The sequence below is a fragment of the Pteropus medius genome, unplaced genomic scaffold (assembly GCF_902729225.1).
Source record: "Pteropus medius unplaced genomic scaffold, Ma_sr-lr_union100, whole genome shotgun sequence".
Classification (NCBI taxonomy): Eukaryota; Metazoa; Chordata; class Mammalia; order Chiroptera; family Pteropodidae; genus Pteropus; species Pteropus medius.
In genome coordinates, this window is record NW_024349800.1 from 48,817,045 (window position 1) to 48,844,314 (window position 27,270).

A 27,270-nucleotide genomic window follows, 5' to 3' on the forward strand; every position below is an offset into this window, starting at 1 on the left:
TCTCCAACTTTCTCCACCAATCTCAAGTCTGTACTGCAGCATAGCTGTACGGCAGCATAGCACCCTGGTTGTGTTTGTCCATTATCCGCCTTCTGACAGAGCCCAGGCAAGCCATGCGGTTCAATTTAAGAAGGGAGCTTTAAAACTATTTCTTCTTCCTAGCACGAGCTGCCGGCTTTCTCTTTTATTACATTTAAAATGGATCCATCTTACTACAGCAGAAAGCAGATTTTTTTCAACGTTACTTCAGATGTTTTCTTTAGACTGGTGTTAACATAAAGCAAATGTCTCTTGCAACTCTGAACTGATCTGTTAAGATAAACAGGCTTCACTTACGATATTCCTATAATGAAATCACAGGCTTGTGGTCTGCAACTCCTTACAGATTCAATTCATACACTAAAATGTCTACTCACACACACACACCCCAAGATAGCTTTGCCATGGAAACCACAAAGACACATCTGGTTCAGACTCCACAGCACATACCACAAATAACAGCCCATCTTCTAAAGGCAGATCTTATGTAGACACAAGGAAAGCTCAGAAAACTAAAAATTGCAATATTTCAAACATAAAACTTACTTTATAATCTTTTTTCAAGTCCATTTCAAGATATATTGTCTTAATCATTATCATTAGTTATATTTGCATATTCTTTTTTTCCTTGAATAGAATTTTAGACTTGGGCATCCTGACAAATAGAGGGAGAAAGGGCACACTGCAGTTTCAGACACCAACAGCTCTGAATTCCACAGATGAACCTTGGAGGCCTGGATTTCTAGAGGAAGCCACTCTGTCGTTACTTAAAAGAGCTCCAATCCTGCTATAAGTGAACGTCTTATGCAAGAGAAGTATAGGAGATGCCAGGAGGCACCCTGGGAGGCAGAGAGGTCTCAGGGAGGGGGAGGCAAGAGCAGAGTCCTACTAAACAAGAACACTTTGGGTCTGAAAGGGCAAGTTTTGTTAGTAAGTACTTTAAAACTGTTAGACGTTTGATATGATAGAGGCTTTGATCTCTCCGGCAGAGCTATAGATTCCAAGAAGACATGGACAATTTCTAATTTGCTTATCTTTGTACCCCTAGCATGGAGTACACTGCCTAGAACATAGTAGATGCTCAAGAAATACTGGATGGCCGCATGAAAAGGATACTTAATGGGTATTCTTCATTTGTGTGAGTCTTTGGATCTGATCATCCTTCAGTTGGGATCACAGGTAGGAACATATGGCTCTTCAGAGTAATAAAGTAACAACCAGCTGTCACTCTATGATTTACTTTTGGAAACAATGATTTTGATCCACTGTTGCTTCAATCTAGGAGGCATGGTTCATGAAGACTGATGTTCCAGATACTAACGTCTTAGCTATAAAAAACACTCAGCATATTTCTATATTTACCTATTTGATATGACTGGTGAAAGCTTTCCACAGGGAGGTTCAGGTGTAATAGCTGTAACTCTATAAACTCCCGACTCTAGCTAACTTCGACCTCTATCAAATTCCCAACTTACTTTTACAGAGCTTTTAATAGTTATAAGCTATTTGTGTAGCCATTTATTCAATCAAGGAAGATGCGGGCCCTACCTTCGGCAATGGCTGCAGAGATACAATGAGGTATATAATTCACTCTGTTTATACAAAGACATTACAGTTCCATATGATAAACTAGGTACTGGATCTATTTATTGACTACGAAGCAACAAACAAACAAAACCATTTAACTATTTGTTTACCGCCAGCTGAAATTTTCCATATTTTAACAATAAGAAAGTAGCTGCCAACAATCTCATCATCAACACCTTTTATCCACTCCAATTCCTATTTAGTATTTCTCTAATCTAAATAGAGAGGTAGATTTCTGATAAATCTTGTAATCCATTAAAACAAACAAACAAACAAACAAAAAAACAATGCCATCTACCTGATGAGAAATAGTTTTAAAGCTCCCTTCTTAAGGGGGTTGGCAAGCTTTTTCTGTAAAGGGCCAAATGGCAAATATTTTTGAATTTGCGGGTCATATGCTGTCTATTGCAATGACTCACTCTGCCACTGTAGCATGAAAACAGCCATAGAAAAGAAATGGGTGTGGCTGTGTTTCAATAAACCTTTATTTACAAAAATAGGCACAGGGCAGGATTTGGCCTGTGAACAATAGCTTGCCAACTAGATAAACAAAATATTTTTACCTGTAGGAAATAACAGTGGATTCACTTACTTTGCTCTTTTGGCCATTTCATTTCCATCCCATCTGGGGCTGTATGGGTAATTTTTTTGGGCCTGGGAATAAAGCTGTCCACTGTTGGTGAAGTGATAGACGGACTGAAATGTGAGAGTTGGCTGGTCTCGAGGGAAAAACAGGGGCAGGTCGACTGCAAACACAGAAGAAAGGGAAAGAAAGTTAGGGTTTAAATGCATCGTAATACGTTTTTGTTGTTGTTGTTGTTAAATCTGAATGTTATGAGACTCTATTTAAACCTGAATACTGGTTGAAGCCTAGGTAAAAGGTACGGAGAGAGGGACCAAGGGACAAGGTGCTCTCCCTGCCTTCAGAGTTTACAGTCTAGGTAGGGAGGCGAATCACACAGAAATGAAAATGTAACCGACATGAGGCCTGGTGTGCAGGTGCGGAAGGAATGGCATGAAATGGCTGCAGAAGCTGAGTGCTCTCAGTCACCTGAACTTCTCCGAAGGCACGTACCTCGTCCAGTATTCCACAGCAGAGTTAGCTGTCTACCTACATTAAGTCTCTATTATACCATAAACTCTCCAAAGGTTGGGCAGTGTCTTCCTCACCTGTAATTTGGTGGAGGAAGTGGGATGGAGGCTATTTGTCAAGAATGGACTTAGAAATGGGATCTTCAAGAGGGCAGATAATAATCTCTGTTTTCTAGGCTATAGCAACTAGACCACCAGAAAAAATAGAGTTGTTACTTTACTTCCAACCAAGCAGTGAATTTTGATACTCAGTAGTTTCGAGTTTTTCCATATGTTACCACATATACCTTTTAAACCAGTGGGAGCGCCTTAACAGAATGCAACAGGGCGCCACATATGTCTACTGTTAACGTATAGACTGACTCTAATCTTTGCTGATAACAAGTATTATGTGCTTTAACTGTTCATTTTGGGGTTCTTTCACTCCATTTTAAAAAAGAAAATGACATTTTTTAGTTGAGGCAAACCATCATTAAAAACAGATTGTTTCAATAGCACATTCCTCGAGGTATGTAATGTATATTTGTGTGAATGTTGTCCACTTCTAGGACAAAGAACAGGCAGGCACGTGAATGTATCAAAAATAATAAGAACAAGGTGTACAGGATTTTCTAGCTCTACAGAATACTACTACATACTTTATCTAATTTGATACTTATAACTCTATGAAGCAGATATTATTTTCATCATCTTTATTTAATAGATGAACAAACTTGAGACTCCAAGAGGTTTATTAACTTATTCACGCCATAGCCGGGCAGGGGCAGGACTCAAATTTAGTCCCGTGATTTAAATCCTAATCTCCTTTTACTGGGCCACCTTGACTTCTGCTCTTAAAGATACTGGTGTAACCTGCTTGCCACACACTCACTGTGTCCTAATTATAATTTAGCAAGTTCAAGTGTCTACTGTGAAGGATGTACAAGGTTCATCTTTCTGGCGACATGAGGCAAATACACACACACACACACAAACACACACACACACACTAGATAGTTATACATACATTTATCACCATGCCAGTTTAGGGTGACATTTGACTTGGACTAGACTCTCTTAGCAGCCAATATGATGTCTTGAAAAAAAAAAAGTTAGGTTTGCAGAAAACTTAAAAAAAAAGAAATAAAAAACTGTCCAGTGGTAGGGCCTGTTGACCTCTGCGTGCATCTGACACTGACTCAGTGCTGTAGGGGGTTTCTACACGTGAATCACACCACAACCAAAGAAAAGGGGCAAAGTTTTGAATGTCCACCCTTTAGTCACATTTTCCACCTCAATGAAGTCTCAGTGTCTATCTGTGCCAAAGCAGAGATTTAGTAACATATAGGAATAATACAATATATGAAAAATAGACTAATTCAAATGATAAATAATTTAATTCAGAAAACGCTTTTGAATCCTTTCATATTACAAAGCACGATCTGTAACATCTTCGGTCATTTCAAATACTGCTTTTAAAAATAGGTTTATATCTTTTCTGATTACTCCTTTTATTTCTTCTAATTAATTGTGAAAAATGACTGTTTACATTATATATTTTATATATTTATAAATTTCCAAATATAAAACAAGATTTGGATTAACCCCAAAATAATCCCTAATAGCATTGGTAAAAAGTATGTAACATGAAAGCTTCCCTTTAAAAAAGTAACAATTTAAATGATAGAAATCAATGGCAATAATTTATAAATTTAGAGCAAACATAGTCACCAATCAGTATCAAAGTAACAAAGACAATACCACAGGCTTCATGATTCCCAAGCTACCAGCTTTTTCTGGGCTTTGAAATGCATTATAGTTTTTGTTCCTGTTATTTTGTTTCACTGAAAATGAGTTGCTGGTATTTTGATATGTTGAAAATGATTTTCCCACCTAGTTCTGAATCATCCACTCTGTCCCCCTAAATGCTCAATTAGCATCAGAAATAATTCAAAATGTGAATGCAAATTTATTTACCTAGGCAAGTGTGTTGTTCTGATTTAAAAAAAAAAAAATTGTCAGCCAGCTATACGCTGATATGTACTATGATCCCACAAAAGCACTGATTATATGATTATTTCTCCATGGAGATTTTTCTTAAAAAGCATAGTTGAAGCCAGTATTAAAATACTGAAAACAGTGGCTGGGTTATTAGGGGAGCAGGAATGGTCAGAGTACTTCAGAAATAAAATCATTAATCTACATGAGAAAAAATTAGAAAAATATAAATATCTGGCTCAACTTAAGTTGTATCCTGTCTGTATTAGCAGTCAATAAAAGAATGGCTTCTTTAAAAATGTTCTGTGCATAAGAAGGAGTTAATAAAAATATTTGTGACAAATACTTTGCATTCTTCTTGTAAGAATGATTTGAATGGTACAAATTAGTCAGAACTGAAGAAACACAAAACCCGTTTTCCTTATCCCCAGTGTTTCTGTCACCTAACATCTGCCGGTGGGCTAACTCGTGTTTTTCTGATGCACAGTAAAATAATGACTTCGGGCCTTCAAACAGCTAACTTGCTCTGAAGAAACTTCCGGGTTCTAAGCAGCTTGGGCCCATAGTTTCAGCTGTATCAAAATCTGCTTCCTTAGAAACCAACCCACCCACTGGCCCAGGTTTGATTCCTGGAGTAGAATCATTCCATTTGGTTCAGTTTACTCACTGCTGGTATTATTTTGACAACTGCTTTCTATTTCCTTCTTCCTATATACAAAGATTGAACTTTGGTCAGATCTCTTTATCCACAGAAGGGATGGTATCCTCACTGGATCAGTACAATCTCAATAACCATTTTTGAAGCATTATTTTCTTCAAGAACTTGTTGAAATAGCTGCACCCAAGCACTTCCAATTCTGCACAACCTGGGCAGTGCGCAGGACTCCTCTGCAGGGCTCTGACGCCTGGCAGAGGGCAGGGAATAATGAAACGCCGCACCGCCTTGCCTCGTGCTGGACAGTCACTGCGGTGGCAGTTCCACTAGTCACGTTCCCTGAGCTAGTGGTGCCTTCCAGGCAATCACCTGCCACGCAGCTTTGCCAGGGAGCTGAATGCTGCCTCTCTCTAAACCATGCTGGGTTCCAGATGGACAGATGGAGTCTCACCTTGTCTAGTAAACAAGCTTACTCGCCCCCAAATGCTCCTCCCTCACCATGCGAAGACTTCATTAAGTTGTACTGAAGTTCACAAGAAACTCCTTACTTCTTTAAAACTGCAACAATGGAAAAATGACTCTAATGGTCAAAAGAAACGTGACACTATGTATCTGATCCACAGGACAGCTGTCACACACTCACTCAGAACCTTTTAGACACATTTCTAAGAAGTTTGATTACATTGTTTTTCCAGAAATCTAACTATGGCAAGATGAGGACAAGGCACATTGACAGCAAGTAGTGATAACTAGCAGTCTGACACAAAGGAAGGAGAGAGAATAATAAATAACGGCTGACTTAGGAATTCAAAAAGAAGCCCACTCTGGGGGCATTCAGTGTAGGGACAAAAAGCCCCATCATCCGTCACGCTATGGCCATCCAGTAAGGGATGTTCAGCCCCAATCCAGGTAACCATGGTAGACACTCTTGGTTACCCACCCAACAGCCATTCCCCACTCTTCTTTTTTATGGGAAGAGCCCCACTCCCACTCCCCACTCCGAAATTGCTGGCTCTCCAGTCTTGCAGCCTTCCACAGAACCAAGAAGGGAAATGTGATTCAGTCCTGCCAGTGAGACCCAAGGAGAAGTCGGCTGAGGGTCTTCTGAGAAATACTTTCCTCTCTGATTAAACACGTATAAGGAGAAGCGCCCGCTCCATTACTGCCTTCGATCTTATCATGTGAGATCTCGAGGCTTGGAGCTGTGCTCCTATCTTGTGACCAGGAGGGGACATCAGCCCGACATCACTGAGCTGCCGAATTCATCATACCTGGAGCTGCCCGGCTCCGAGTTTCTTGTTATGTGAGACGATTACGAGTCCGAACTATTTAAACCTCTTTTAATCAGGTCTCAGGCTTGTAATCAAAGAGATCTAAAGAAATGTTATTTCTTGCAGCTTCTGTTCAAGAAGGCAGGATAATTGTATAATCTATTTCACAAATATTTCCACCAAGCATGGTTAAAAAACATTCAAGGCACATGAATAGGAAAGTTTTAGTTGTCTGGAAAATTCAGTTATGTGGGACAGTTCAATCCTTGGAAATGCCAAACAAATGAGGGGTTAACCATAATTGCTTCCCTGGGAGTCACATCATCAAATACTTTCATCATTATTCACAAGTCAGCCATTATTTCATTTCTCCAAAACTTCAAACTATATACTCCTGAGCTTTTCCTCCTGTGCTCTTGGGTTAGTAGGGAAGATACTCATGGACTTGCTGTGTAGTGGTTATGGTTATGTTCCTATTTCCAGGCCTCTCAGGCCTCTCCAGTTCTTCGAAGCCTCATTAGGAGATAGTTCTCGCCCCATGTTGACTTGTTGTAAACTCCCCCTCCAACAGTGACTCCATCGGGGGCTGACTCTTCCTAAGAGCAGTCTGTATGCGGCTCATTCCCAGGCTGCTCCCACAGTGGGCGCACAACCAGTGAGGGAAGTCTGCCATCTATCTATTCACTGACCACCCCAATCTTACTAACTGCACACTAAACCTTCGAGACACAAGGGTTCTAACCACTAGAAAGTTAAACACCACATATCCAAAATACTCACAAGAAATGTAAAAGTAAAGTTTTCCATTTCAGAAGTAGTCCTATTCAAGTCATCAAAAATTTCCTTTTACCATCATGGCCTTTCATTTAAGTGACAGGGAAGACTAAATATTAACCAGATTTTGTTAAACTAGTTTCAAATTTTCACTATCTTTTGTGTGATTTGATCATGTAAACAGGTTATCTTTGGGGTTTTGATATTACCAAAATGAAGCCTGAAGATTCTTGAATTTTGCTGTAAATTCTAAAATGGGAGGAGACAGTATGGTACTGTGGAACAGGCACACAGCCTTTGATGTCAGATAAAATTGGGTCAAATCCTGGCCCCACCATCTATTAGTGGTGAGACCAGAGGCAATATACTTCGTCTCTTTGAATCTTGATTTTCTCATTTGCAAAATGAGGATAAGGATTCTTATCTTATAGCGTTGTTAAAAGGACTGAACAAAAATTGAGCAGCTACTAAATAAATATGCATTTCCATTCCCTACTCTCCCTTTTCCTTAGTTTTTATTTTTTAAATCTGGCTTTCTACAGTGTTTCATACATGTGAAATTTCTGACAACTAGAGCATAAGCCTTCATGGTGATTACATTTTAATTATTTTGATGGAAATCTTTCTAAACTTTGTACATAGCTTCATATCCCAGTAAATTTACTGAAAATAATTTAGCTGTTTCTTGATGATGGAGAACACATGAAAAACTCATTATAAGTGATAGCCTCAAGTGTTCAGAAAGACAGCTTGCTCTTTCACAAATGTGTCCTGAGAGCCACACCTCCAAACTGTTCACTGTTAAGAGCTGATGTACCTTTAGTGTGTGGTACACTGAGGTCCCCAGGGATACTGGGGGTGTGACAAGCTGTTTGGCCCCTGACTACAAACTTTCCCTACTTTATTTCTGTTTTCTTTTTCTACTCAGATCCTTTTTCCCTTTGTCATTTCTCACGAACGCCAACTCTGTCTCACTGTCATCTCTCTTTTTTGCCTCTTCTCTTTTTGTTTTGTCTACCTCACCCCACATATTTCTCAGCTTCTAAAGAGTCAAGTAGGGCTGACTATCCATCCCTAGACCAGAACCCAGCATGGAGCAGGTGCTGCACTAATGTGATGGAGTGTGAGCTCTGGGTTGTTTTCCTCAGGCACCGAGGAGCCCATCTTCTCCTTTTGCTGTTGTTTGTTGTTTCCTTCTAGGTTTACACCTGTCTCAGGTAGCTGAAGTTACAGGAAATCTGGCCTCTGCTTGTATTTTGTACAGCAATCGCTGTTGAAGCACTTTATAAATCATTTATAATCATCACTTTATTAATCATTCCAACATCCAATGAGCTATTCACATAAAACCGCAAGACGACCTCAAGATGAAAGGGATGCCATTGCATTGGCCAATGAAGAGCCATGTTCTCTCACCCTCAACCTACCCACATAAACGAACCAACATTGAACCAGCTAGGCTCCCCTCCCACAAGATCAGAGGTTCTCAACTGGAAGTGAACATCAGCATCACTGCGGAATTCACATTGCAGATGTTTGGGGCCCTACCTCATACCTCTGATTTCTGAAAATGATTCTGATACACCCCTCCAGGTAGGAATCACTGCAAAACCTGTGAGCTCCAAAGGTTGGCAGCCATGAATTAGTTATCTTAGTATGCCTAGCACTAAGCACAGAGACAATAATTGTTTATTGAACTAAAGAAGAGGAGCATTTGAAGGAAATGCAAATTAAAACCTCAGTGAGATTCCATATCATACCATTAAATTCACAAACATTTTAAAACCCAGTAATACTCAAGTGTTGCCAAGGTTGTGGAACAATGGGGATTCTCATTCACTGGTGAGGATGTAAATTTCTATAGCTTCTTATACACTAAAAGTAAAGATGTACATATTTCATAACGTAGCATTTCCGCTTCTAAAATTCTGCTACATGTGCAGAAGAAAATAGGTAGGAGAAGGTTTGCTAGTAGCATTGTTTGTGATAATAAAAACGAAAAACATCTTAAACGTCCATTAACGGGAGGAGACTGGTAATATACACTTAGTGGTATATTCTTCAATGGAACACCTTACAGCAGTTCAAATGAATGAGCTAAGGCTACATGTTCTGACATAGATGAACTCAAGAACACAATGTTCAGTGAAAAAAGAAAGTTACAGAAGAACACTGTTTACTATGTACTTACAGAGTGCAAAAGCGTGCATACATTATTACACGCTGTTTATAAACATCTATGTAGTGAAAGTATAAAAAAGTGCATGAGAATGACAGAAATACCGAGTTAAGAACAGTAATTGGCCATGGGGGTAACAGCAAAAAAGAGGACAGGAATGCATCAGGGAGGAACACTCATGGGGTTTCAACCAAACTGATAATGTGCTGTTTCTAAAAAAAAAAAAAAAAAAAAAAGATAAATACATAAATAAACCAGAAGCAAAATATTAAGATGTGACTAAGGTGGATACATGGATATTCTTTTCTTAGATTCTCTATACATTTGTATAAGCTTTAAATATTTATAATTTAAAAAAATAAATAAAAAGAGGACATTGCTATTCACAGTAGCAAAAACCAATCAGTATGATTCTATTTATATAAAGTTCAAAATCAGAAAAAAATAATGATATATTGTTTATGGATATACAGTAGGTGTAAAGCTATTAAGAAAATCAAGGGTATGAAAAAGGAGAAGGGATTAAGATGTACAAATTACCTGTTAAAAAAACAGTCATGGGGATGTAAAGTACAACCTAAGGATATTGTCAATGATATTGTAATAACTATGAATGGTGTCAGATGGGTACGAGACTTATTGGGGTGGTCACTTCGTAAGTTATATAAATATCGAATTACCATGTTATATACCTGAAAGTAATGTAATACTGTATGTCAACTGGAATTGAAAATTAAAAAAAAAAAAAAGAAAATCAAGGGTATGTCTAACAAAGTTCAGGATAGTGGTTACTGCTGGGAGGGACACACACAGGGCTAAAATTCTTGACTTTTGTGTGTGTCTGTTATTCTCTCTCTCTCTCTCTCTGTCACTCTCTCTCTCTCTCTCTCTCTCTCTCTCTCTCTCTCTCTCTCTCTCTATCTCTCTCTCTCTCTCTCTCCCATCCATCCAAATATCCATCATCCATCCATCCATCCATCCATCCATCCATTTCTATCATCCATCCACCCATCTGTCCATCCAATCAGGAAAAAAAATACCAAAGTTGTAAAGAAAAATGAAAAACAGAATAAAAAGGTACATAAAAACTGGAATACAGCTTACAGAGGTACCTAAGAAGAGGTTCATTCTCTCATGAGAATAGTCAGCTTGGCAAAATCGGCTGGTCAGATGGGTCCCTCCTGTCTGTCCCTTCTTTTCCTCCCAAATTTACTAACTAGAAGAGAGAGAGTGCAGAGAAGAACAAAGGTGTCCATGCCCTTGAGCTCATGGGCTGGAAAAGGAGACCTGGAGAAGGTAAATAAGCTATCACAGTTCAGCACGTTAGGAAGATGGATGAAGCACGTCCGTGATGTCCGTGCAATGGAAGCGGGAACCCTGCCTGAGGGGAAAGCTCTTCAGGGGAGGTGGACTTTGAATAGGTTCCAGAAGGTTCAAAGGTGAATCAGAGTCGGAGTCTGGGGAATATTCAGTGAAGAGGGAAGAAATCGATAAAGCTTCAATACTGTGTAGACATAACAACTTTTGACCTTTTATTTGGCTCTTTTAATATCATACATATTCAGTTCAGAAAAGCCCTATTTTACCAATCTCACCTTCCTTCTCATGATTCTCCTCACCTTTGCACACGAGGACAGCAATGAGTGACGCAAAGATGAAGGCAGCCAAGGCTGGCCTTGGGAAGCTCACAGCCCAGCTGCTCTCCCTACCTGGAGGGCCCTCCTTCCTTTCCTGGGTTTATCTGGGTTTCCACCCATTCAGACTCAGTTTGTAGAAAATATCTCTGTCCTAGAACTCTGAATGCTTCTAACTTAGACTCCCAAACAAGGCTCCCTCAAGGTTGGTCCTTGCTAGGATAAACACAGAATACTAGTGGCTGAGGCCGGGACCGAGGGGTCCCCAGTACGGGAACCTTTCCTTGCCCCAGTGCTTCTCTGTCTGCTTTCCACACTACGACCGCCCGCTCATGTTTACTGGGCATACTCCATGTTGCAGGCCCCATGCGAAACCTGAGGACCCACACTTCCTGGAAATGGACGGCAGGCTGCGCTCTGCACTTCCTGCCTTTCGATGCCACCTGGTTTCTGTGTCCTCTGAGTTTGCTTCCCATTTGGATCCTGACATTTCCTCAGGCCTGGCTCCTTGTTCAGTCCCTTCAACCTGCTCTTGTTTCTGTGACATAGCCCAAGTCCCATCTTCTTCCAGGAAGCTTCCCTTGCCCGCTCTCTCACTCAGTGATTTCTCCATCTTCCACATCCACATCATCCAGTCTTAGTTGGATTGCCAGCAGTTAAGGGTATCTATCCTTATTTTATATCCTCCACATGTGTAACACTGGACTAGACACACAGTAGGTGGTTGATATACATCTAATGGTTGACTGGCATAGATCATAAAAGCTAGGAGATGTTGACTGGACTAGACATGTAAAAAAGGCAATGTTTTTATGAGATGCAGAAAAAATTCTAGCACGAGAAAACGCCATATATAGCATTTAATATTGTTTTAACTTCTATCTTTATAAGAATTTAGTCATAATAAATCAACTCCTGGCCTGGGGGGATTAAAAAAGAAATCGGGCTAAATTAGGAAAGAATTTGATTAAAAGAATTCTTAAATAAATTAAAATATATTCGAATGCGAAATCCGTGGCACTTAAAAACTGGGCAGAGTCCTTAAAGAATCATAAGCTTCTGATTAAAAAAAATTCATGGACAATGTACCAGATGCAGACAATTAGAAGAAAAAGACAAATTTAAAATTATTAAAGTAGGAAGATTGACATCGGTCAGTTTAAATTACAGTCTCGAAAAATTAGAACATCCTTCCAGGTACAAATTTGCAAATATTCTGACTCCTCCAAAGTAAAAGATGACTAATGTGGCTTTATGAAGAAAAAAAAAAATTCTGTAACTAATTTAGCTTTCGTTGTTTTAAAGGATCTAGTTATGAGCTTTATATTCTAAAGAAAACAGCAACAAATATCCAATTTGACAAGCATCCATGGACTATTACTACGAGCCAGCTCTAGGGAGGCCAAGTTGACCAAAGCTGGGTCGTTCTCCTGACAGTGCCAGCATGCACTTGACCTTCACTGTTCCCAGGGAGATGAGAGTGAGACGATAGTAACCACCACGGAGTATGGGGTGGAAAGACTAAGGGCTTCTAGAAGGGTTATTAGACGGGCAGGGCCTTGAAAGACAACTAGGATTTTGACAGACAGTTGCATGGGGAGGACTGTGGCTGGGAACGGAGGGAGAAAAGTGAGGGAACAGCAGACAGGGGGCAGAGTATCGAGCAGTTGCAGCAAAAGAGAGTGAGGGACTCCAGGGTGATCAGGGTGGAGGGAATACAGGCCAAGAGGAGGGAACGCTGGTGCGGAGGGGCTCTGGATAGAGATGTTGAACCGTGGAGAGCTGTGAGCACAAAGCAAAGGAGTGTGGACGTTCTCCTATGAGCAGTGCTACCCTTGAACATTACTAGAGGAAATATCCCACACCGCCCACTCCAGGGAGTCAGGCATTTTCCTATAGTTTAAATACCCCCAGCATAGAACAAATCCTCCAGGATGGAGAATATTTTAGAAAGTATGATGCATGAATCAAATATAAATTATTCTGTTTTGTTAGAGGAGAACAGTCATTTACTTAGTATGGGAACCGATTCTTCTTTACAAAATATCTCGTAAGACTTACTTGTGTGACTCCTACAGCCAAGAGAGGCTCCAAGTAGAAAGCCTTATAATGGGCCATTAGCAGTTTACAGGATCCTCCATTTTCTCTCAAACGGCTTTAACTTCCTATGTGGACAATCCATACAGTAGGGCCTGAGATTTGGGATTGCGTGTAAGATCAGGGTGCTTGGAAACCATGCCCCTCAAGAGTGATCATGTGTTTCCTCCTAAGACAGGGTTAGAAGCCCTGGTGGTCACCATGTCATTTCCCTGTGCGGAAACCTTCATTAGCTTACTTTTGTGTATTATACTTTTCAATCATTCTCCATTCCAGATTTATACTGTGCTGGGGTAGTCAAATTATAGGAAACCGTCTGACCCACTACATTAGGTGGTAGGAGATATTCTCCCTAGAAATGTTTAAAGACAAGCCACTCCATTCTTTGGTTGCTTTAGGGTCAGTTCTGTCAGGTGAGATGGACAGGAAATGGCTAATCTAGCTGACGCTGAATGTTTAGATGAAGAAGGCATGTGCGAGGTGGCGACCTAGGTTCCACTTAGTAGCTGTGTAACTTTGGCAGATTAACTGACCTCTCTGAGCCTCTCTTCTTATCCATAAACTGGGAAAACTCTAACCTCTGGAATTTAAAGAAAGCATGCGGGACAGTGTCTGGCACATAGAAAGTGCTTAATACAGAAAAACTGGAGCAAAAAGGAATGGTATAGTGGAAAGAATATGCTCTTTCATTTGTCAAAGGATTTGACAGATCTGGGCTTGATTCCTGTTCTGCCTGTTGCTACCTGGGTGACCTCGGGCAATTTACTAAAACCTCTTGAGTCTAGGTTTTCTCATCTTTAAAATGGGATAATATCCACCTTGCAAGGCCATTGAGTGGTTTACATTACGTAACATATGTATGAATATTTGGCACGCAGCAGATATCCACTTTTCTCTCAGAAGCAATTAAACATACAAAACTGAGGGTATTTCTTTTTCCAACTTGACTTCCAGCTCAGAAAATACAGCCCATAGGTTAAAAGTAGCTATATCCTTTCAATAAGTTTCCAACTTAAGTTTTGCCCAATTTTTTATTTGATGCAAATTTAAGAGTCCTGAGGGCCTCTTCACTTTTAATTTTATAATCGTCTTCCTTTAAGTTAAAAAACATCACAGCTCTGGAGAATCTAAGGTCAAGCTTTGCAGCAAAAGTTGACCAGAGAGCAGAAAAAATTTGAACAGAGAAACCTGATGAAATCTTAGTTAGACAATATTCTTTTGCGCTTAGAAAATGTAATACTCCCCATTCTTAGTAAAGGCTTTTCTTTTTCTTCTTTTTGCTAAACTACTTATTTGTGTGATTTTGTTCTTAGAAAAACACCAGAAATGTAACCAATCTCCATATACTTAAAGATTACCTATTTGGTCTGTGAATTACGCATGTTTTTGTTTTGGGCCAGCTCCTTGGTCAGTATTTGTTCTATGAGAATAAGTGGGGGTGGAGGGGTTGGGGTTCAGTACAGGAATAGAAATTAATTCATGTTCTTCTTTGATAGCAATTCCAATTAGACATTTCATTCGAGATGAAGGTATGATTGCTGTCTAAAATGTTTTTTAACTGTCATATTCTCATATCTAACCAACTCAAAGAAAATAAAAATAAACTGTAAAACACAAGGTGATCATGTTGAGGCAAGCCCAGGACTTAAATGAGTTGCTTGACACGCACATCCAAATTCAAAGGAATAAGATCATTTTCTTCTTTGTTTTTTTTTTTTTTTTTAATTTTATTTTATTAGTTTCGAGTATATATAGTACATTGGTTAGACATTTATATAGTTTATAAAATGATCCCCCTAATTGCTCTTTCTCTCCCCTGGTTTTCCATCTAGCCAATATATTAATGCTAGCTACATTCTCTATGCCGTGCTTCCCATTTTCAAGCAAAGGTTCTAGATCAGTGTTATCCTAAGAAAAGCATATTCACATCCAATAACTGAGGATTTATTCTTGGAAGCTCTAAAACTTTTTGTTGTTGTTGTTTATTGTTTTTGATAGAAATCTTTTAAAAGTACACTTCACAATGCTTCTAAATAACTCAAAATCAAATATGAATATTAACTCTTAGAGTGGGCCATACCATGACAGCGAGGTGTGCCAGCCCCTATGCTGTCTAGCATCTGCGGTCTGTGGTACCTCAGGTCCCTTCACCTCTCGCTCCCAGCCCAGGCTATTAGGTTAGAATACCTACTTACAGGCCTTCTCTGGGCAGTTAAGCTGTTCAGGACTTGGGAACTAGTATGCCAGGCTTATTAGAGTCAGGCCTGGCAGGTTCCCTGTGAGTAAAACGACACTTCTGTGACCCCTCTTTAAACGATTTCCTTCCTTTTGGCTGCATTTTGATAGGTATGCCTACAAGGCAGAGCTGAAGATCGGTGAGATAGTTCCTTTAAAATCCTCATGCCTGGTCATGACAGAGGACACACTCCTAAACGACAGTGCAGAAAGGGATCTCGGAAATCATCCATCCATTTGGTCACTGAGGAGCCCGTGGCATAGAGTGTTGAACTGCCTCGGTAGTCTCACAGAGAGCCCCAGAGTCTTGATCCCACGTCCAGTGATCTACACTGTACTGTGTCACTTGCAACCCAGTAAATCTCTCTGCAGGAGCAAAGTAACCGCAGCTACCACAGCTGCTTTTACAGTACGACTTTGGGGTCTTCGTTAGCCCAAATCTGACAGATCTCTTACTACAGATGACAGTGAAGCATGGTGGTTTTTTTGTTTTGTTTCATTCTAATACATATCAGTTTGTTTGTTTTTTTAATTTTTTTTTTTTTTTTTATGCCTAAAGCACCTGGTCTTCCTAGGTAGTCTCCCATCTAAGTACTAATTGGGCCCGACCCTGCTTAGCTTCCAAGATCAAACTGGATTGGTTTTGTTTAGGGTGGCATGGCCATAGTATATTGTTTTTAAGTGCTAAAAAAAAAGAGGAAGAAAATCAACATTTATCAAATACCTACAATGTGCTAGGTGCTTTCTCTCTTGATCCTTTTTTTCTTAGGGGCAGGCCTTCCATGAGGCAAGCCCAAGAACTGACTTGAATCCACGAAGAAGAGATGGGGCTAGGATTAGCTCTGGCCCACCTGGGTCCGGAGCCCATGTTCTTTCTACCACAAGTGCTACAAATTAGATTTATTGCTTATTTCTGACATTATGCAAGAAGTTTCTACTCAGGGGCATTTTGGCTCATCTACCATCTCAGTCAGGGGTTGCTATAGGCAAACGAGTTCTCTGGCTGTTGATCAAGAAAGTGCACAAAGTCTGAGACTGACACATACAGCCATAACAGAGCGGGAATCCGATGTGTTTGTCTCTTAGACCTTATGAGTTACACTCAAGGGTACAATGATCTCGGGCTTTTAAGAATTTTTATTTTTGATGTTTCAATTTCCTTGTTTTCTTCATTTTGATTTGGAAAGGATTTTATGGTCATATCTATAGGGTTTTTTTCAATGGCATTTGACACTGTTGCTCACTTCTGTTCTCCCACAGTTTCCATAACACAGTATTGATCTGCTACTTCCTTTCCTTTCAAAATGTTTACTGTCTTCCTTTCTCCATCTGCTTAACAGCCCCTCTTCCAAAGCTCAGTTGAGGGACTTAATAACCCTGAAGGCTTGGCCCTCAGCTTTCCTCCTTTAGAAAGTCCTAGAAAGTCCCATCTATCAATACTCTCCAATGACCTCAGAATCTTTATATTCTTCCCTGACTACTCACCTTGCTTCATTCAGTCTGATAATTCCAGAGCCCTGGTGAATGTCATAAGTTTTACGGCATAAATATGTTTTCACATATGTTGTCTCAACTGTAATTTTCAAGGTAGGCATATTATGCTATTGATAGGTAAAAACACTGAAACTCAGGGACAGAAAGTAGCTTGTTTAGAATTACAGTTATATGACAGAGCTGGACCTTGAAGTCAGGTCTTCAGACTTTCAACTCACTGGTTCTGATGCCATTAGGATGTTCTGCTATCATCTGGGAAAGAATCATACCATATATCTGAAATAAAACCGTAGCTTGCTCCCCATTCACCCACACACAGATTAGGGCTAATATTCTGCCACGCTCAAAACCTCTGAATCACCTTTGACTCTTTATTCTGCTGTTTCCATCTCTGGAAAGGCTCACTGTTGACACACCCTGGAGAGGACTGTCCATAAGGCACTGTCCTACTGGGAGGGGACTGGTAGGGATGGAGGCCGCATTTACTTCTGCTGTGGATAAACGGAAGTGGGAATGTATATCTTTACAAATAACAACTTACTTTACACAGCTGACAATACTTTTGGTTAAACCTAAGAACAACTGTATGCCTACCATTTTAATTCTACCCCCTTGTTCTAGCCCATGGGGACTAACCAAGGTCTCCTGGATGAAAACATAATTCTTAAATGCTGGTGGGGGCAGCTCAAAGGAGGACTATCTAGCTCTTTCTACTAAAGGAGGTGTGGTCCAGCCCACCAGGCTCGGTTAAAAGACTAAGATTTGAATGCAGAAGTCAAAGTCCATATACATAGAGCATTTAAGGACAGAAGAAAAGAGTCAGATTAGGAATAAAAAAAGAGAAGGAAGTTCCAAAGGGTTTTGAAATAAAGTACCTTCAACCTGGTCACACCTCAGTAGAGCCTGATGTGGACTCAACACTTAACTCCCTCTTATTCAGCCTACCAGTAGCTCTTACAATAAAACAGCTATTCTCACCACCCCACCTTATTCATGACCTGCCAATACTCTCTGTGATGAAAACCTCTTTGTTTCTATAAGCTAAATAGTTCATTTTAGGTATATTATTAATTAAGATCATGGAAAAACAGGTTTGATTCTTTAAATGTTCAACTTGCTAAGTCATCACTCAAACTTAGCTCATGGAAAAATTAACTTGAGATCTGCAAACGAGTGTGTGAGCAGGCACCAATAGGATCCGAAGGAGAGGTGTGGGACCCAGGTCTAGAGAAATGCTTTACCAAGTGGTGCCATATTTTACGTGTGCCCACACACACCTCTATCTAAATACACATATTTTTATATGTGTATATAATATTTAGTTTTAAGGAACAGGGCAGGTTAAGACTTGTCTGAAACTGAAACTCAAAGAAGGTGACCAAGAACCTTCCTGACTATGCGACCCTTGCCCAGTGAGAGTTAAGGCATCTTTTAGCATAGAACAGAATGACCTATGGGGGTTTACTTATTTAAAATCAGTTATGATATGGTAATGATAATAGGGCCAAATGCATTATTATAAATCAAATAAGAAAAGAATATGCGAGTTTGTGCATTCATCTATCAAGGCTCTGAGTTGCCCTATCTGCACTAATACCCTGTGCTAAGGTGGGGGGTTTTGATGAGACAAAAATGAACTCTGCCCTGAAGGGCTCATCACTGGGGAAAGTCAGCAAACAAAATAATCACAACGCAGTGTGAGAAGTCCCAGGTAGGAGGACGACTCACTGTGCTGGGGTCAGGGGAGGACAGCCTGGCTAGCACCATGCAGGCTCTGTTTTCTTTTTCTTTGTTTCATAATGTGTCATCTTCCTTCAGTAGATAACAAAGAGTAGATAGTAAGATCAATGGTCTTGCTTCACTGACGTGCATCACTGCGAACCGTCCTGAGATTCCTGGCTGACTAAATCTCAGGTCCAGGGACAACTCTGCTTTGATTCCCAAGCTGCCTACTCACTCGGCAGTGGCAGAGAAAGCGAAGCACAAACTTCACAGTGACTCCAAGGGGCTCCTCGGGCAGGAAGTTAGTGACACCGGCTGAGTGTTTCATTCTTGTCTATGTTTTGCTCAGGAGGGGCTGAACTCTATGGCCAAGAAATATTGTGGTTGGACAGGCTGTGACAGTCATGGGGACCGCAGGACCAGAGCAAGGTGGCAGGCCTTTGGGTTCACCCGAGGAGCAGGTGTTCCTATGTCGAGGCCTCAGGCCGAAGTAGAGATGTTGTCGAGCTGTGCTTTGTTAATTCTGAGGTCAAGGACCAGTTCTGTTTTTCCTTTTAATTTCCCATCTGCCACAGGCATATAAAATAAAACTGAATGCCTGAAAACCCAGTTATGTGCTTGGATGTCACGGCAACGTGAAATCGCCACAGAAGTTTCTAAATGTTGATTCTCAGTTTCTGTATGGGTCTCTTCTCAGTCGGGCGATAAGCAACGGTCTGCAGCTCGCAGAGGTGCACTGAGCGGAGCCTGTGCTCCAAGCAGCTATGAGCCATGCCTCATGTGTGTTGGAGCCAGGACAGTCCAGGCCTCAGGGGCAGCTCTCCTGGGACACATGCACCCATAGAGGGAGCCCACTGGGCAGTTTGGCCACCAGGCTCACTATGACTCTCTGAGTGTCTGACAGAGTTCCAGACAGTGACACGTTTTCCACCATGACGTTTGTTGCTGCTGGGGATGTCTTCTTACTCGCTGCCCCTGTGCAGGGCTTTATGTGCCTCTCACCCACCTCCTCCCTCACTAAAATCGGTCCTTCACTTTCAGTGAGGCCCACCTTCTGTAAAAATAAAAAATCTGTCCTCCTGACTCTTCCTAGTGCCCTCTGTCACTCTGCATCCTCTTAGGACAAACAGCTGGTCTGTACCACAGCCTGCTTGCCCCTGCTTCTACTTCAGGAGTCACTTTCTCGCCTTCTTCTTAGAACGTTCCTGTCATTCCCTGGTCTCTGGTGAAACTCGGCTTTCTCCCTTGGCCACCCTCTTGAGCTGAAGTCACTGGTTTTCTCAGACCTGCCTACATACTCAGCCTTGCCTCTGCAAAAAAAGCATCCTATTTGAAGCTCATACCATTTGGCTAGATCACCTCTGTTGCTTCTCGTTGCTGTCATCAACTCAGCCTCCTGGTTATAACTAACGTTCTTGAAAATGTCTACACCTGCTTCAAGTCTTCTTCATTCTGTAATTCACTGCTGTAATAATCCAAGGTAACTTCAGCTTTTATAGGGGTGACCCAGCCAGGACCCACTTCCCTGCAGCCACACCCTGAACCTTCTCATTATCCCTTCGTGCTCCAGCTGGAACATAATAACTTCCAAAATCCTACTCTCTGACCACAATTTAAAGTCATTGATTCAGAGACATTTTTGAGTACTGGCTATACTCTCAGCACCCTTAGGTGCTGGTAATATAGAGATGAATTAAACAACTCTCATTTTGCTGTGCTGGCCTTGATGACTATCCCAGAACTTCCCATCTCTTTAAAAATCCCAATCCCATCTCTGACACCTTCACTCAGGAGATGATCCTGCTTCCAATTTCTTAGAGAAAATGGACACTCAAGGCAAATACCTCCATTTCTGCCCCACACTGTCTGCATCCTTTCTCTCCATCCCAAAGGACACAGCATTCCTTCTTGTCCAAAGCTGCTTCCTTGAACTGCATCTCAGGTTCCATACGTTTAAGCCACCTACAGGAATTTGCTCTTCCAATGATCTCTCTTTTCCCTCTAAATTTCAACCTCTCCTCCACTGATTCCTTCTCATCATGTTGAAGAATCTCTTACCCCAAAAGCACCCCTCCTGACCACCACCTCTACTAGCTACTGTTAATCCGCTCTTCCTTTAATCCCCAAACTCTTGAAAGAGGACTGGCCTCGCTTCTTCACTGTCAATTAATTCTGCAACCCCAGGATACGAGGCTTCAGCCCGCCTAACCGCATGAGTATCTCTTATTGCTCCAGCACTGTGCACGATGACCATTAACTTCCAACACAAGTGCTTTCCACTTTCATCTCACTTGCCACTTCCGCCTTCCCAGTGCGCCTCTCTCCTGATCCTCATCTTACCTCTGCTGGTGCGTAGCCTCCATCCAAGACTAGCTGTTGCCCTCCCCAGAGTTGTTTTTAGTCCTCTCATTACAGATAAGTCCTGTGGCAATCCCACCAGTCCCATGCTAGTGCTCCCTGGATCATAAATCTGCATCAATCAGGACATTTTTTGGCCACTTACTGAATAAATACACCTGCTTATCAGATAAACTCCTCAAGCTCAATTACTCAAACTCATTATCTTTCTCCCCAATTACAGTCCTCTTCAATTTCCATTCGCTACTCAGCTATCCTAGCCAGGAATTACACAGTAATCTGCAATTCCTCCCTCTTCCTCCTTCCCAAAATCTAAGTGTTCCCTACGGCCTGCTGATCCTACCTCTGCAGTACTTCTAGAGCCCGTCCTTTCCTGCCCCTCCCTACCTACTCCCACTGTTTTAGCACCTTATACTATCTTGCCTGGACCAGTTACTCCAAATGGTCTTCCTACGCCTTGACTTCTTCCCACTTAAATTCATCCTCCACTTTGCCATCGGACAGATAATGTAACTGAGATAAAGGCACATCCTTGTCGAAAATCTTTCCAAGGCTTTCCATCAGCAAGAGGATGTACTTAAGCCCCTTAAATAACCAGGCACATTCCTTTCCTGCCTCATCTCCTATTACCCCCTTAACTCATGCACCCTAAAAATGCAATTTTATGAATTATTCCCAATCTTCTGAATGCACTACATCTGTCCATGAGCACACTGTTCTCTCTGTCTGGGACACTCTTTCCTTATTGTCTACATAGCAAATTTCTATTTGTACTTAAAGACCCAGATCTAGGACATTTCTCTAAAACCCCACAGAAGAGGTTTAATATGCCTGTGTTATACATCTGTACTAGATAGAATGTTTTCCACACAGTAGGTTGTATTAATGTATTTGCACATCTACCTCCCCCACCTAACTGCAAACTCCTTAGGGCACATACCCCTTTCTGTGACCACAGGGCCTAGCACAGGGCTCAGCCCATGGCAGACACTTAAGTGCTAGCTGAGTTGACTTGAATGCACACAAGACTCTTCTCTTTGACACTGGGACCAGGTTTCTAGCCTCTGCATGCCCTGACCTTCTCAGACACAGCAGGTGAGGGATGAAACAGTAGCTGAGGAAAATGCCAGTTAACAGAACTGGTGACTGTCAATGAGCAGGCCCATGGGGCAGAGTACTTTCGCTTTTCATATTTGTAGAATATTTGCTTTTGTATGTTCATGTTTCTTTGATTTTTAAAAAAAACCTATGTTCATGTTTCTTTGATAAAAAGAATAAATATAAAATTCCATGTTAGTTTTGAATAACCTATTGATATATGTACAAAGTGCACAGGACAATCTTCTGCATACTAGAAAGGAAATGTTCTGAGGGCTTAAATCTGAACAGACTGTGCATCGGCGTGTGTCAGTGATGAGGGGGTGATCCCAGTGTGAGGCTGCGTCTGGGGGTCACTCGGCCAGCAGAGCCCCGTGCAGGCCTGAGAACAGAGCAGCGGCCTTGCAGGGGGACACGTTTGCTTCGACCAGTCCGCTTATATCTAGAGATTATTCTTATCAACGTGTGCACATTAACACAACTTTTTTTAACATAAAAAAATACTCTACTAAAATATTATTTTATTTCTTCTAATCCCTGCCAAGGGCAGAGTGTGGAGGGGAGTAGCCTTTGAAAGCTCTGTCAGCTTATGAAAACTAGTATTTTTGTATGTTAGGTCACAGATATTCTACACACACACACACACACACACACAGTTTAAAGGATGTGGCCTGACTGTTGGAAATCTTAGTGCAGAAAGGCCAAAGCTGAGACGTCTACTGAGGACAGTTGTGCACTACGGTCAGAGACCCAAATCTAAAGAAAGACGCAATTGCGAGGTACAATGCCGACTGACGGGCATGGTGGCCAGTGTGGGTCACAAATAGATTCTTTCAAAGGCCAGAGATGTAGATAAATCAATTCTTGCTAAAAACATCCGATGTCTGCATGGTACAAAGGCATACGTTGCTTTGGTACGTAATTTCCTCAGTACTTAACTACAAAAGTGTATTAGAATTAAATTCTAGTGCTTTTTCTAAATGGGAGCTGAGTCACAGGTACCTTGATGCTGTGTCTGCAATCTAAAGTGGGTGACTCACATCTGTAAAATTCTGAGAGAAAGTACCAACCGACCCATTGCTTAGTCATCTTTTGCATGGATGCTGGGTTCATGAGCTCTGTAAACTGTAACAAGTGATCTAGCCTTTTACCGTCTCTTTATTCTTTTCTAAACAGTACAAATTACATCTCTAAAAATAACTTCATCTATGCAAGTGAGTCACTTCGACCTGACGAGCTTCCACAAGTCATCCAGCTAAATTGTAATATTTACTTGTGAAGGTACAAATCTTACTGCCATGTTAGCCTTTTTTTTTTTTTTCTTTTGAGATCAAAATTTGTAGACTTGGGAAGGGTTTCATCAAACGTTTTCATGGAAATATGGTTCACTCCTAACCTTTGACATGGATAGGGGTTTGGACTGTGGGTGGGGGAAGAAGTCCTTTCAAAGCTATTTCTAAGAGCTTATGAAAACTGGAATTTAATGTTTCAGGTTAAAGATTAATGAAAGACTCTGCACTCTTCCTTGGTGAGGAGTGCATACTACCTGTGGAAAGAGAGATATCAGTAATCTTATTTACTTTAAAATCCTGAACTGTAAAGTTATAACATTTTTGACAAAAGAGCCAGCCAAACTAATAAATGCATATACATTAAACATTAATCTTTACTCTCCCAGTAGCTGCTTCCCGCAGCATGCCCTGGATTCTCCAGCACATGCCGAGCTGCGGTACTCCGCCTGTGTGCGGGTAGCTGTCCAGCCCCTAGGCCTGCCTTCTGGTCTTTACCCTGCCTCTCTGGGCCTGGCATTGCCAGCTCTCACCAGCCTCACCCCAGGCTTGCCTCAGTTAGGTAACAGGTGCAATGAATTCAACTGGAGGCAAGAGCAGGTTACCTGCAAGGAGCTTACACCTGCATAGATGAGGCAGCAACACTGAAATATCGAAGCACTGTTAATCTACACTCAGGCTGAAGCCAGAGAAGAATGAAAGGGTTACGCATCGGTGTTTGGTCAGGAATGGGATTACTGATACCTCCAGGCCGAGAAAGTTTCCACTGCTGTTCAGGCTTCTCCTTTAAGAGATCAGACCACCTGCCCTCAATCAGATGGCTTCGTGGACAATCTCTCCCAGGTTGCTGGGGTGCTTTAGAATAGAAAGATGAAATCACTGGTCCATTTGAATATTCCCCAGGAAATACTCTACAAAGCCACTGCTGGGCTCCAACCAGAGTCACCTACATCCCTCCTGATTCTTGTTCACATGACTTGTCCCTAGGAGGTTCGCTGGAGTCCCCTGGTTGCTGCCCTTCACCCTGGTGACCAGCCGTCCTCTGCCATGGTGTCTACCGCAGCATGGGTCTGGTGACTTCTGAGAGGTCTCCACTCATTCAGCTTCAGCCCCAAGCCTCAGCCATGGCCTGTGTTCTACCTGTACCTCTACGCCCAACCTGCGGGCTCTGCCACACTCTGGCTCTTCCAGGACACGCTATTCCCTTGTCCCCCCTTCTTTCCTACAAGTTTTCCTACAAGATGTTACTTAACCTCTCTAAGCCTCTCTTTTCTCATTTGCAAAATGGGGAGAATAGCCATCTTCCTCTCACAGTGGTGATGGTGAAAAGACATCCTGTAAACGAAAGTCCTTTACAGACTGCAAGTGTGCTCCGGCTCCCCGCCCCCACCCCGATTCAGCACATGATTGCTGGAACTCTGCTGAGTGCCTAACACTGCACTGGGCACTGTGTATAATAATATCATAATTTAAAACATCGTTTCGATGTTGTCTTGGACCTTGACAAGCAAATTAACCAGAATAACCAAGCAAATACACACGACAACTAAAAAACCATCTACGATAAAATATGTTAAAGTCTCATAATTATATGATTCAGATCAAGTACTATGAGATGGGGGGTGATCAGATTAGAGAGAAAACTGGAGATAGGTTTTAAGAAATGGTGCAAGAAAGTTATAAAGGTCAAGGAGAGAAGCAAGGAGGGGCAACAAAGAGGCCAAGGCCGAGCGAGCGAGGTGACCCTGTCTCCTGAGAGAGGCCAGTGGGTGCTTCTGTGCAGAAAACAAAATGGAAATGTTCCTATATAAATAATTTGGTGGCAGGACACAGGGACCACAGACAAACCAGCTGGCCAGTGAAATACTCCTGGAGTGAGGTGACTGGTTATAAGCTAGGGTGGAGGAACGGGAATGGCAAACAGTGACAAATAACACACCTTTCATTTCTTTAGCATGTAAGGGTTTCCAATTTGCTTTCATACGATTTAACGCTCACAAAAACCCTGTGAGGAAGGCGGGATAAGCATCAACTCCATCTCACAGATGAGAAATGTCTCAGGACCAGAATGTGATGAGACCGAGAACTCAGCCCAGCTATTCTGACCCTGAGGTGTTTTTTTCTACTATCTGTGTAGTTCTCAGGACTAGCTGTGCATCACACTTACCTATGCAGATGTTTTTAAAATATACAGGTCCAGCAACCACCGTCCACCCCCCAATTCTGGAGGGGGCACGTGGAGAGGAGAACGGCAGGAAGGTGTTCAGGTGTCAGACCTTTTGAAGGCTTTGAGGGGGTCTGGTGTAGGCTGGAGGTGTACAACATACTGTATTGCACCATGTAGGGCCCAAGTAGATAAAGTGGGTAAAAGAGAAGGAGAAATTACACACCATTCCAAGGTTTAGAGCTTCAATTCACAGTCTGATCCTGCCATTAAAAGCTGGGTGGAGCAGAAGATGTTCACTCCAGGGAATCTGGTAAAACCTGTCTGGATGGGATGCTATTTCAGCTCCATGTGCCTATATTCACTCCTGTCATTTTTACCTTTACCGGCCAGAGTGAAAAAAATTTTGTGGCATTCCAGAAGACTGGCTGAGTACAGCGGCCGTGAAGATGAGTTCCCGTGATGGTGGGATGAGGGCGTGGGAGGGGGTGGTTACCCTTTTCCAGCTCCTAGTGAGGACTGGTGCTCCTGGGCCCTACTGGCTTCCCCATCTCCACAGCTCTCATCACTCTTCATGCTACTCCAGCCTTGTCAGTCCCATGGAACTGACATGGGTTCAGACGTCTCCATGGAACTCTGGAAGTCCCTACCTTGCCGTGGGCTTTCCTAGTCTCAGACTTTCCTGCTAGACAATGAGTAACTCGAGGGCACGTGCCATCTCATATGGTCTTGTACTTCTGACATGGGAGAGGCTCAGTAACTATTTGTTCCCTCTGTGTGGTGTCCACTGAATCTGAACCAATCTGAATAAACCTATGTCCAATTTTCAGCTTTATGCTACATCCTACAACCCTCTGGAACAAATGTCAACTTCTTCATTTTACTGTTTGACATACACTGGGTCTGAATCCTTGAGTTGAGCCAAACTGGCCTTCCACTTATCTTTGAGCCTTTGCTTAAGCAATAGGTTGCCCTTTTTATTACATGGGGTTCATCCTCCACTCCACTTCCCTCCCCAAAGCCACAAGTCGTAAAAGAGTTTGCTTTAATGACCATTTTCTGAGGAGAAATCCACATTGCTAAACCAACCTGACGCAATTCTAAACTGACCAAAAAACCCGATATTTCATTTAGTTTGTACAACTTTATCATGGATAAATATTTGATTTTTATTAGGCTTTCTGAATTATAACTCTGAACATAGTTCAGTCATGGACATCTATTGCTGCTTTTGTGAACAGTAACTATCATACCATACCCCACCTTCAAAGTAGAATCTTAAAACCTCTTGGAGACTTTCCCAAAAGAGTTCTCCCAATTCTCTACCAGCCAACATAACTCTCCCTCTCCTCCCCTCTTAGAATGTATTTGTATCCTACATTGTATCTGTTCCCCCTTTCTCTGTCCACACTGCTAACTGAAAGGTAATGCCCTTGATAGTCAGAACCACCTCTAAAATCTACCAAGTGCACAGAACTAGATGAGTGATGATCTGAAGTTATTAAATATTACTGACTGCAAAAATGCCATAAGCTAAGGGTAATTACCAAGCTTGAGCACACATTTATAAAACTTGAAAACCCATTTTAAACCTGCCATTTTCAA

General features: G+C 41.7%; 1 protein-coding gene and 1 pseudogene across 8 annotated transcripts in view; both read right to left on the reverse strand.

Annotated features, from left to right (window-relative positions):
* Positions 1-27,270, reverse strand: part of BABAM2 (BRISC and BRCA1 A complex member 2) — a 343,218-nt gene that overhangs the window by 26,324 nt on the left and 289,624 nt on the right. For 5 of the 8 annotated variants that reach the window (XM_039887506.1, XM_039887508.1, XM_039887511.1 and 2 more), the window contains 2 exons: positions 24,246-24,356; positions 2,219-2,372 (listed from right to left, as the gene is read on the reverse strand). The exons of 1 other annotated variant lie outside the window; for it this stretch is intronic. In XM_039887506.1, coding sequence (XP_039743440.1) covers positions 2,219-2,372; positions 24,246-24,356 — 265 coding nt within the window. The remainder of the gene's footprint in view (positions 1-2,218; positions 2,373-24,245; positions 24,357-27,270) is intronic. 2 more of the 8 variants (XM_039887507.1, XM_039887510.1) reach the window with 1 other exon arrangement.
* On the reverse strand, positions 16,091-16,209 carry LOC120622647 (uncharacterized; annotated as a pseudogene).